This window comes from Theobroma cacao, chromosome 6 (assembly GCF_053813885.1).
Source record: "Theobroma cacao isolate CCN51 chromosome 6, ASM5381388v1, whole genome shotgun sequence".
NCBI lineage: Eukaryota > Viridiplantae > Streptophyta > Magnoliopsida > Malvales > Malvaceae > Theobroma > Theobroma cacao.
Window position 1 is genome coordinate 28,572,714 of NC_142644.1, and position 12,509 is coordinate 28,585,222.

At 35.4% G+C, this 12,509-nt stretch overlaps 2 protein-coding genes across 2 annotated transcripts; both read right to left on the reverse strand.

Moving 5' to 3' along the window:
* Positions 1-4,702: 4,702 nt before the first annotated feature.
* Positions 4,703-8,453, reverse strand: LOC18596678 (cysteine protease XCP2-like). Its single transcript, XM_018123476.2, has 5 exons — positions 7,934-8,453; positions 6,255-6,487; positions 5,998-6,135; positions 5,384-5,893; positions 4,703-5,212 (listed from the first exon to the last, which is right to left on the reverse strand). The coding sequence occupies exons 1-5, from the start codon at positions 8,415-8,417 to the stop codon at positions 5,072-5,074; spliced, it is 1,506 nt and encodes a 501-aa protein (XP_017978965.1). The 5' UTR covers positions 8,418-8,453; the 3' UTR covers positions 4,703-5,071.
* A 3,295-nt stretch (positions 8,454-11,748) lies between these two features.
* On the reverse strand, positions 11,749-12,509 carry LOC18596681 (abscisic acid receptor PYL12-like). The gene has a single exon (XM_007025305.3). The coding sequence runs from the start codon at positions 12,482-12,484 to the stop codon at positions 11,987-11,989; it is 498 nt and encodes a 165-aa protein (XP_007025367.1). The 5' UTR covers positions 12,485-12,509; the 3' UTR covers positions 11,749-11,986.

The following is a 12,509-nucleotide window of genomic DNA, read 5'->3' on the forward strand; positions in this document are numbered from 1 at the left end:
TCTACATAAGACTCTGGAAGGGATAATAAACTGTTCAGTTAAAGACATCGGACCCTTTAACTGCATGTCGCGTTTGCACTCACGCGCCTTGCTTTCTTTATTGTTTTTCATTCTTCCTTTTTTTCGCATAAAGTATCTTAAATTCATGCTAACATATTCAACAATTCATCCAAAACCAAAACTAGCCAACATGTCCTCAATCTCATCATAAACAGAAACATTTGAGTAAAAGAGTTAATAACCAAAAATTTGACATGTAGTGGCTGTTTGTAAGAATTTAAGGGAAGAAAATGATGATGATAACTTGTTCTTGTGGGTACTAACAAAAGGCTAGGGAACTTTGATGGGATTTTTGTGATAATTAAAGAGTGAAGAAAGGACAGGTGTGTGGTCACGAGCAAACAGTTGGGAAGGCAATGTGATGGGTATTAAGCCAACGGTACTTTTTACTACTCCTAGTTCCATTGTTGTTTTTTTTTTTTTTCCTTTTTTTGGGTTGGGGATCGGACCGACCCTTTATTTAATTTGGAGCTGTATGACTCTATCAGTCCACGCTGCATTAATCAATCGTTGTCCATAATTTAATTTCCTAGACTTGGATTCCAGGTTTCACTGCCCTTACACCCTTCACCTAAGGACACAAACTCAGAAAGTGTTCTACGTATAGATTGTCAAGTCCTTATCCCATCATAATCACCTTTTCCTCAATAACGTGACTGGTTCCTCCACTAGCTGTAGCTACTTGTTTTCTTTTTTTCTGTTCTCAATTATGTGGTTGGTAAATGATGAGACATGCTACAAACCCAAAACCAAAGCATTTGTATTCTAACCTTTTACCATTTTCTATGCAAAAAAAACAAGAAGTGATATCATCTCTAAACCTAGCTGTAATTAAACAAAGGAAAAGAGAGTTACTAATCCACTTAGTGGATATATATTGATCCAAAGTTTAATTGCAATAGGTTTATGTGTTTGGATTTTGGGAAAAGTACACGAAGAAAGGAGGAATACAAGATATAAATTAATGCAAAAACTTGTTGTTTTTCGAAAATTATTGAACCAACATGAAGAATGTTTTGACATAAACAATTCATAATGACATTTTAGTGAAAATAACATGAAACACATTTGTCTTTGCCTATCTTGCTTTGAAAATAATATTTTTAACATTTGATAAATTTATAGTACTAGTACTATTTCCTTTTTAACTTTTAAAAATATGGCATAACTCAAAATTTTCATGAAAAGTCGTGAAATTACAATTTTTTTTTATTGACATAATACTTAGAAAAATTTTAAATTATTTAAAAAAATTTAAATGAATTTTTACTTTTTACTATGTTTAATAAATCTTCTAATTTTATTTTAGATCAAATAAATTATTATAACTAACTATTGACTAATTATCTTAAAACGTTTTTTGTTATTTTTATGTCACGTGGTGTTAATGCGATATATCATAATAAATGATGATGTAACTTGACATTTTTCACATTACACATCAACATCATATAGATATAAAAAATAACAAATAATATTTTTATTAATAATAATTAGTTAACAATTAATATTTATTTTTTTCAAAATAAATGTTCAAGAATTTAAGTAAATATAATAAAAAATAAAAATTTATTTAAATAATTTAATTTTTTAAAGTTATTATTTAAAAAAAATTGACCCAGTCACCTATTAAATCCTAGATCTCATTTTAGAAGCAAAAAAGCATAAACCTTTTGCGTTATTTAGAACTACAATTTATGGCTTCTTGGCTAGTAGTGTGATCCCATCCCACCAGAGGCGGAGGGAGAGGGGTTAGTAGGGGGCCTCACGTCCCAAAGTTTCACAATGTTATAATTTTGTCTCTGTTTTATTTTAAATTTTTATTTTTATTTTTTAAAAAATTTTATAGTTTCATCTTTTTAAATATTTCCTCAAAATTTTTAAAAATTATAATTTTATCTTTGTTTTGTTTTAAAATTTTAAAATTTTATCTTTATTTTTTAAAAATTTTTATAATTTTATCTCTTCAAATATTAAATTTCTTATTTTTACCTCTTCAAATTTAAAATCTTAACTCCACCGGCGGCTCCCACCGTCTAAAACAGTAACTTCTTGACAATATTTTTACCTTGGACCATAAAATGCCTTTTAGCGTAGTCAAGATTTATTGGCAAATCACTTTGTCAGAAATCTAATAAAGTAGGCGGACCAGAATCCTTGGTGTAAACATATTTATATACCCGGCCAAGGCTTTTTGTTTCAAATTACACAGAGATGATTAGATTAAAGAAAAATGGCCAACCTTTTAGTGGTTTCGTCTCACCATATTCTCTGATTTTCCTTAATCAGCGGCTTCAAAACATGTGTTGCTCATATTTATCCCATTATTCTTGTCTACAAGAGATCTAGTGTCTGCCAATCTTGACTGTATCCATATATTTATGCTATAAGAAATTAATAATATTTGTTGAATAGGAGAGACAAATCCATATTCCGTTGCCCAAATCAAGTGTTGGGAGAATTTATTGGTGGAAATTTTTGCTTCTCAACACATGGGGCACTTTGAACTTTCTGCATTTTGTGAACCTAATACTCGTACTTGTTTGTTTCCATGGCCCCAAAATTTAATGAAATTCTCTTGAGACTTTCTTGTCCCATCAATACAGACCGAATTTAAAATGGTCTGAAGAGCTTGCTTGTCCCCATTTATATATTCAATGGTTTCGTTACAAATTATGTAACAATGGCTTTTGTGTAAGAGAATTGTCAGAAGGAACTGTCAGCTAACTTAAGATTTCTAGTTTTCTTGTAATTTTATTGGCAAAAAACAGAGGAAAATTTGTAAACAGAGAGACGAATGTCCTTATAATATAGTTTGATAATTCAACTTGAAAGTGAAAAGAAAGATAGAGAGAGAGAGAGATAGAGATGGTCAAAACTCATACTCGAACCAAAAATAAGTTTCCATGCAACATGGTCCATGGTGGGTGCTTTGCCCCACCGCCACCCACTACCCTTAGTCACACGCCGATGCATGTAGAGCCCATCCCTCAACCACCACCAGCAGACGTGGGGGTCGCCATTTTGGGCCCTGAGCGCACTGCAGCTTGTCATGTCTCCCTCCTGTAAACGTTTTTTTCTCGTTGTTGCTAACGAGGGAAGGGAAAGCGATAGCCCAAAACTAAAAGCCTCAAACTCAAATGATACGTGACAATGATGAGCTACCTATCATTGGGCTTGATCCAAAGCCTTTACAGTTTAAAATACTAACAGCATGTTTGGTATTCTCATGCCATTCCGCGCCCCTTGTTTGGTTGTCAAACAAGGTGAGAAATAAAAATTCCTAAGGGAATGGCTAATACCCATCCCCTTGATATTATTTATTCCGTGATCGAGAAAATAGGTTTGAAATATCATTTGATTAAAATACCCTCAATTAATTAAAAAAATCACGACTCTATCCCATATAAAACCTTTTTTTTTCTCTCTTTTTCCTTCCCCCGTCTTCCTCAGCACTTTCAGCCACCCTTCCCTAGAAAAGCATCTCCTCTCTCAGCTGGTCTTCGACCGTCTTCCTCTCCTCTCTCAACCGGCCTTCCCTCATCTTCATCTCCTCTCTCAACCGATCTTCCCCTGTCTTCCCCTTCTCTCTCAACCGATCTTTTTCCTCTCTCTCAGCCGTGGGTCTTCCCCTCTCTCTCAAGTCGCTCTCACCCATCATATATCAAAAGACATAACTTATTTTTTTTTTTAGAAAAAAAATGGAAGACTATCTTTTTAATTTCAAAGATATGATTTGATGAGCCTATGATGGCGATACTTAAGGAACTCTGCAGGAAAACCAGGGAGAGCCAAGAGCTCGTCTCTTACGGATCTGCATTCGTCAGGGGTGGGTTTATGGTGAGATGGGTGTGGCTCCTCGGTCGTTATTTTGGGAGTTTTGGAGTGGCCATCGACCCCAAGCTGCTTCCTTTTGAGACTTTTCTGCATTTTCATCTTACCTTCGTCACAGTTTGCTGATTTTTTTCATGAATATTGGGTAAAAAAAAAAAGGAATAAAGTAAAGGGTACACGTAAAATAGCAATGGGCTGTTTAATAATAAAAATTACATATGTACTTCAATACGTGACTAAATTTTAACAATCGAGAGAAAATATAATTATAATAAGTAATTATTTTTTTGAATAAATATGTATTTAAATAGTAATAAAGATAGTTTTAATTTTTTATAAAAATAAATGTTAATATGATTAAGGGTATTTTTGTCTTTCTATCACTTATTTCTTTCTTATTCTAATCTTATTTGTACCAACCAAACACTGTAATAAGTCATAATAACAATTCATATTCTATTCCATTCACGATAACAAATAAAGTAATAATTATTCTATTCTATTCTCACAGAATAGTAATTTTATTTCATTTCTACTTATTTCGCGAATCAAACGTGCAGTAAATGAATGTCCCTTCAGGCCTATTGGGTAACGAAAATTTTTCAAGCATGATACTTTACTGTTCTTGTTCCTGATATATACATGTACTAGGATTCAATGATTGAATCCTCTTATTCAATACATCTTATTTTATCCTTCTCTTTTCCTACCCCGATTGGCATCAGCAACAAATTTCGGCAAATGGTTCTTAGATTTGAGTCTGTTACTTATAGTAAAATAATGGAAAGTGTAGATAACTAACAGGCCCTTATTTTCAAGTCCAAATATGTAATAGATATATTATATATTACAAGGCTTGGATGACCAACAACGCCAAGATGGCTTGATCATGGAAGCAAGCCTGGAGAAATAAATTAAAGCATAGTTTTTATACCCTCTGACGAATGGAAAAACACTGTCTCCAAATCCAGATGCACCATCTAAACAAACAAATTTTCCCTTTTTTATCTTCTCTTCCTGGAATTGCTTGCCGGCATATGTGCAGCGTTCAATTGAAACATATGTTGAAAGCAAAGGATGAGATGATGCCTCCCCCGTGGGGGAAAAGTGAAAATGACTTAAAGTAATAACGACCTTCAACTTCTGAGAGAAATGATTAAGTATTGTTCATTTTTTTTCAGCGCATTGCAGCGAAGGGGTTCCTCTTCCACTGCAGAGGTTGGTATGTCTTCTCTGTTTGCTCTGTTTTAGTCCATGGCAACTTGTGCTTAGCCATCTTTCGCTTCTTAGCAGCCACTCCCAGATAGTCTCCCGCGTTCTGAATATAAATGCAGAAAAGAGTTGCTTGTAATGAACTTGAATGGAACTATAAAAGTAATTGGCTGCAAAGACTACTAAATTTAAGCTGAATTGCTTGTAAGTTAACAAACTCTCTGCAAATTGGGCCAATGCATGCCATATATGGATATTAGGGAATAGTTTTTTGTACCTTGAGGCAGAGTCCTTCTTGGACATCACAAATGGGGTAATCACTAGGGCAGCAGTATTCAGTTCCAGTACAGCAAACGGCATTTTCATATGCACAGCAGCCGTATATTAGGCAATAATCATAGAATTCAAAAAGGCAACAGCATGTCTCATCACTTGGACAATAGGAGAAGTCTCCACATTCACTTGGTGAAGGAGATGGAGGTGGGGGTGGGGGTGGTGGTGGTGGAGTTGAAGGTGGTGGCGGTGGTGGAGGGACACTTGGTGATGGATAGGGAGATGGTGAAGAGGATTCTTTGGTTGGATAAGAGGCCATGGCATTGACAGCGCAGACACCATATGGTAAATCAGTGTCTCTTTTTAGATAGAAATATCCATCCATTCCCCAACTTGTTCCCCATGAATTCTTCACTATCCAATAATCTTCACCATCTTCTGAGCCATAACCAACTATCAAAACAGCATGATCAATGTCATCTGGATTGTCCGAGCAGCTGCCGTCAAAAATTCCCTGATCATGCATGTCACATAAAATACCATTAGTCAGGATATCATTTCAAGAAAAATTTTCAGGTTCCTCGTTTAATTACTGAACCAAAATAAAAAGAGACTTACACCAGTGTAAAGTTGAAAATCAATTGAGGAAGCATCAATTCCCACACTAACGGGTTGCTGAACAACAGCACACAAGAGAGCACTGTCTGATTCCTCTACATCTTTGTAGCCATCAATAGATACAACTTTGGTTTCCTCCTGATCAAAGACAAGTACCATTAAGTCAGTCAGAGAAGACAAAACGGAAGAACTTGTTCAAAAATTGCAATACAAATGAAATATGATCCAGAAGTGGTAGTTGGTGTGGGGAACCAGACCTTGGTGATGTTACATGTGCCATCCACACCTTCATAGGGATAGTCGGCTTCCGAATCGATCCCACCATTGTTTATAACCCATTCGAAAGCATAGTCCATGTATCCTCCGTCGCACCCATAGTTGGTGCTATCACAATCCATAAGCTCTTGTTCTGAAAGGCTAATAAGGTTTCCAGTAACCAAGGCATTTATTCCTTCCATGGCTCCAGTTGAAGAGAATGCCCAACAACTTCCTGTAAACATAGGACACAGATACAGTTAAGACTTAAGAGATTATCATTTTAATGCCATCATAGCTGCTCTCTCTAGCGTTCTTTTCTAATGACCTTGTTTAATTAACTGAAATTTTAATTTCAGGTTTTTCCAAAGGGGGAACTTACACCATGTAATGGGCTGTTTAGGTTTCTTTCCCTTTTTGGGTAAACTAAACATATCGGCTGCTGCTTCTAATTGTAGCTCAATTAACAATCCTTTAGAACTCGTTAACGAAGTAAATTATAGCCTGATGATTATTACTCTTCTCTACCAGGGTAAGGTTTAAGGTTTGAATCTAATATCCAATTGCCCTGGTCAGAGAGAAAAAAAAAAAAAAAAAGAAAGGCTTGTAAATTAAGTTTTCAATAACTTTGGTCACCATTGGATTTATATTTAAGAAGCTTGTTTAAGGTGAAGGGATTCAACCAAAAGGTTACAGCTAAATCTTGTCAACTCATTCAGGTCAACTCTGCTTTTCCTCTGCTATTCTGAACAAACATGGTCATGCTTCAGAAGAAGAAGCAATTTCTAGTATAATCTGTGTGGCAGTGAACGCCAAAAAAATTGTTCAATGACCTATTTGAGCCAACTGTAATCTTCAAAAGCGCTCCTACTGGTTTGATGTAAAACCTCGAAAGGTTTTGGGCTCTTCCAGGGAACTATGTATACAATACTTGGATTTTCTAATATATTTGCATACCATAGCGTGACAGTCATTAAAACAAATATAACAATCAGCTAAATACATAATTTTTCTAGATCTTTCTTGGCATTCGTATCATCATATATAGGTTTTCAGACTTCAGTAGTGCAGTAAACTTTTGAATTGCAAACAGAAGCAGAGAGGTCTAAAAGTCAACATTCATGGAGTTTGGCAAATTATTTCTGGGATAGGAAGATGTGGACTTAACAGAAATTATAGATAGACTACCATGGACCAGTTTTCTAACTAGGCAGACTTCTCATCATGATCACTTTATCACATGAAATAAATGCTAGGCTCATGCCACATTCTAAAAGGAACTTCTGGTTTTGATCACGAGATGAAGATGTCAAGAGTATCGTCGGGTTCACCGAAGAAAGAAGAGGTTAAGGCTTAAAATAGGAAGAGTATAGCTCCTATGTTATCCTGAAGACAGGCTTAAGATAAAACTTCAGCCTGGTCCCTAGCGGGCGCCCAATCTTTTTCATTATCACAGTTTCCATCGACGACTTGTATCCAAATGAATTGAACATAATTAAAGTTTAATGCTTCTGTTGTTAATCATCACATGTTTATGTCAAAATAGCCCAACAAAAGTAGCGAGAAAGTATCACAAACACTGACAACATTTAGGAATCAATATTTAGTATATAGAGAAAATGATTGGCATACTCTGTATTTAAATCATTACTCGATTATGAACCAAATAAAGAAATCTTACCGCAGGATCCCTGGTCCTTGACGCCAGTCACAATTCCATAGTTCCTCCAATCCAAGGATGATGGTGCATCACAGGACTGCACCTTTCTCCTCATGTTCCTTGATAGAGTGCTCCCCTTGTTGATGGGCTTTTTCACCTTTGCCAGGTAAGCTTTTCTGAACTCCTCATTACTCATATCAGCAAACTTGTTCAATCCCACACGGTGTCCCCCCTCAGTTGATTTTCTCTTGGCATTCCTCTCCAGTATATACTTCAAATTCCCCTTAAAGTTTTCAAACCTTTTCTCCGCCTCTTCAACATGCTTGTACACTTTCTGATGCTTTTCTTTCCATTGTCGAAAGATCTCCACCACCCGTTCGTCAGAAAGGAATGCATCAAGGTCATGTTCCAATATGGAGTATTCAGTAGGAAGGCTAGAAGAGAGGCATGTTCGTGAAGCCAATATCAAGAAAACGAAAGCCAATACGCTTCTCTGGAAACCCATTTTCGCAACTGGATTGCCAGTGATGTCTGATCTAATCTACATTGAATTGTATATATAGTGGAAATACTTGCTAACTAAGCTACGCCTACCAGTCAGCTCAAGCACAACTCTGTTTCAAAAACGAAAGAAAAAAATTTTGCCCATTTCCTTTTTCCGCCCTTGCACATTTAAAATATTATCATCTTTTTCAAAGGGACCAAAATAACATTTGACCTTTACAAAGAATTGTAAAAAAAATGGAGGGCATTTTATGAATTAGCAAATGATTTTGGAAAATATTTTAAAGAAATGGTGGAGCTGTTGTGTTGAATAATTTATTGTTGTAACTAGTTTCCCATAGGCTGTTCTTCAGTAGCACCAAATTGTATTGGTGGTTGGCGCCCGTCTGCTGTTCAGACTTCAGAGCTCTTTGACTTGCGAGTAAGGATAGTAGCTGGAGCCTGGAGGCAAATCTAACAGTCAACTTTACTTAGCATATGGACTATCTATATTTTATGTTCTCATAGACAAATTTAAAAGACTATAATTAAGTTTGGGAAATCTGAAAATGAATTAAGATGAAACATATCGTACAGAATTTAAATGTTAGAATGTTATCGGAGGTCGAAATCCTTAGAGGTACTTGCTCAAGGTAGAGTTGAGACCTTTACAGATTACATATATGGGATAGGGCTACTCGTCTGACTCTTATCACGTTAATAGCGGGCTCCGGGGACATAAATGATTGAAGCGCTCACCTACCAAGGTCACCAATATTTGCCATCCACTTACAAGCATTGAATCCCTTTGATTTTGTGTACATCAATGCCTTAAACCATAACCAAAAGAAAAATGATGGACAACCCTACAAAACGACGCCAACCAGAAGCAAAGTAAGAAATCAGTGGCAGGCAGGGCTACTCCCTCCGGTCTGTCTATTATGCTTAACAAATCAATCACTTTTCTGAAGCTCTCACCCCGTGGGTGAAGAAGAGAGAATCTGATTACTTTTAACAGTTCGGTATACAAATAATGAATCTGTTATGTTTTTAGATATATTTCAGGAAAGAGATGCTAAGATAACAGGGAATAAATCTGCAAATAATGCAGAGTTTCTTGAGTCACCTCGAATCCATTATTTAGAAATAGTTAGGTTATGAATTACTGTAGGATAAGGTTGCGGAGTCAGCTCTAAAGAGCAACCATGTGGTAGAGTAGATGTGGTTGCCCAAAAATATCTCCATGGCAGTCTGTGGTTAAATTTAGTAAGGACAGTCATCAGGGAGACAGGAACATTATTTTTTTTTTTTATAATTAGAAGAGAGAGAATTCAAACTCTACTCTTTAAATAAAGAGATAATACACTAATCAATAAATTAAATGTTCAGGTGCAAGGAGACAAGAACATTAGTTGCAACACTGAAATTTACAGCTAGTCAAACATTTTGCAAGTAAATTCTTGAGCATTTTAGATCATGCCAATCTTTAAATTAAGAAGCAATGGGCATTCTTCATCCGCCTGATCGCAGCTTAATTAGCTCACTTGTCAAGAGAACATATCAAATTGTTTGGATTGAGGGTCACAGAATTCATCCTTAGTAATAAAATATTAACTATAAAAAAATTTAAAAATACAATAATAGAGTAATTCATTTTGTTGTGTCTATTTAGGGATCATTCAGTGCAATATAAAATACATGGGTCTGGACATATGCTCTTAATTCCGGATAAGGGTTTGGGAGTCAAAGCTCAGCTAGCTACTAGTCTTTGCCTTGCAAAGAAGTGTAGCTGTTAGTAGGTATGGGCTGAAATTCCATTTTGCCCCTTTCATACCACGTGTTTTTTTCTATTATTTTTCTTTATAAGCTCCAATCCTCCATCGATTTGCTAAATATTTATGACCAAAAATTGTGAAGAATTAAAAAGGATTTGAGAGGTGCAAATTGTCTGACATTCACATTGGCACATTTCCCAGGCAAAGGATGAAGTTTTGAGTTATGTTAATTATGAAAGCTGTTAAAAACTTGAAAGGGTAAATTTGAGTCCTTCGGGACTCACCAGTCCTACCTTGGGACCTCGTGAAAAGTGTTCACTTTTTTTTTTTTCTAAAAGAAGAAAAAGTACCTATTTCCCTTTGATATTTAACAATAGTATTATTTTATTCTCCAACATTGTAGTCATTTTTCTATTCAATAAGATAAAAGAAAAGTTTCATTTGTTTTTCACGTGTTTTTTTAGATAAAATACTCTTACTTTAAAAATTTTATTCATAATTATATATGAATTTATTAATATTTGAAATAAATCGTCTATTTCATAAATAATGTAAACAATATATGTGAAATGTATAAATTACTCGTCGCGTAAAAAGAATGAGGATAGTATTATGTCAATAGTTCTATAGAGAATATTATCAAACACCTTCAAATCTCATAACTCAAGAATGTTAAGTTCTTATAACAAGTTTTGAAATTCAAAACTTAAATCAAATATGGATTTATGATTTCTAAATCCATAAATGAATAAGAAAAATCAACTCATCAACTCAACTTTCATTTTCTCTTTTCACCTTTCGACCCCACTTTGAATCACTCATCAAAAATAAAAATCAAACATGGGTTTATGATTTTTCCTTCACTAGTCGATTATGAGTTGGAGTGTTAAAAATCAACAACAAATTTGAAACATTTTAATAAATGAAATTTAGATTTTGAGAGAGTTTTAGCTTTTAATTAGTTTATAGATAAAAGAAGGGTAAAATTAACATAAAAATATTATCACATCATTACAGAAATAAAAACACTAATCATTGACTAACTACAAAACTTATGAGTTTAACAAAAAAAATTCTTTTAACATGAATTATTTATTTTTAATAATAATAAACTCTTATAAAATTATGAATAAAATTTCAAAAGATAAAAGTATTTTATTTTAGCACATTCATAAAGATTCCAAATATCTTTGAGATAAGTCTGTTCCATGCCAGTTTGCCGCACAGAACTTGGGCTTAGTTGTTGTCAGGCAGGTGATTTCTACTAGCAAGCCCAAACTGCGACAGGTACCCGAGCTGCCTCCCCAATTAGACCCACATTTTCGAAACAAGCTCATACCAGGAAGGTACGATTTGGTATGTTTCCACTAACATATAAATTGAAACTGCCATGACGAAAAAGGGCAACCTAAACAATCCTTATCATGGGATCGAACTTTAGTGACCAATGTGAATATGGGTAGCCTTGAGACTTCTCCAATTTGGGCCAACAAGGCCTGGTCGATCCTAAACTGGCCTATAAAGAAATTGCTAACTCTACCATTAATCTAAAATTAGAGGGAAAAAGAAATCAGTATATACATATAACCTGGTGATTATTGTTATTAATATGCATATGTAGAGCATTAAAATCAGAGTAATAATAACACTTGGATTTACAAGCTATCGCGCTCCCAAAAAAAAAAAAAAAACCTTTGAAAGGTTACAAGAATTGAGACAATTGGTTTGTACTCTATCTCCTACATAAGTAACAAAAAAAAAAATTAACTAAGGGGAAAAAGAAAAAGGGCATAATTTGAAATAGCATAGGTGAAACCTAAACCTTGGCCATCTTTTCCGTTACCCTAGCCAATGACCTAAGGTTGCACCCAATTATCATATCAGCAAAAGAGCATGTATCCTCCTTGCTACTCCCCGCTGGGACATCCACTACGTACGACTCCATCACCACCGTCTTTCCACCCTTTCCTTCTTCAATTTCATGCAAAGTGGTCGTAGAACGGTAATTAACAAGCCTGTGATCACCTCCAATGATGCTAACCACCATAACATGCGAGTCCTCATCAAGTTCATCTAGCCTCTCCATGCTCGTAGCCGCCGGCAACCCTGACACAACCATCACTTCACGTACGCTTCCGATGCTGCCGGTGCCGGCACTCAACGTGCAACTCTTGACGAATTGCTTGTAGAGTTGTGGGTGGTCGAAGCGGCGCATTATGGACCATACTAGAGGAAGCGGTGCATCTATCGTCTGGACTAGGCTTGAGCCACATTGCTTTGATGATAGGTTTGGGGTGCGATATTGATTTCCCATTTGCTTCTGTTTTGGGTTTGCCTCG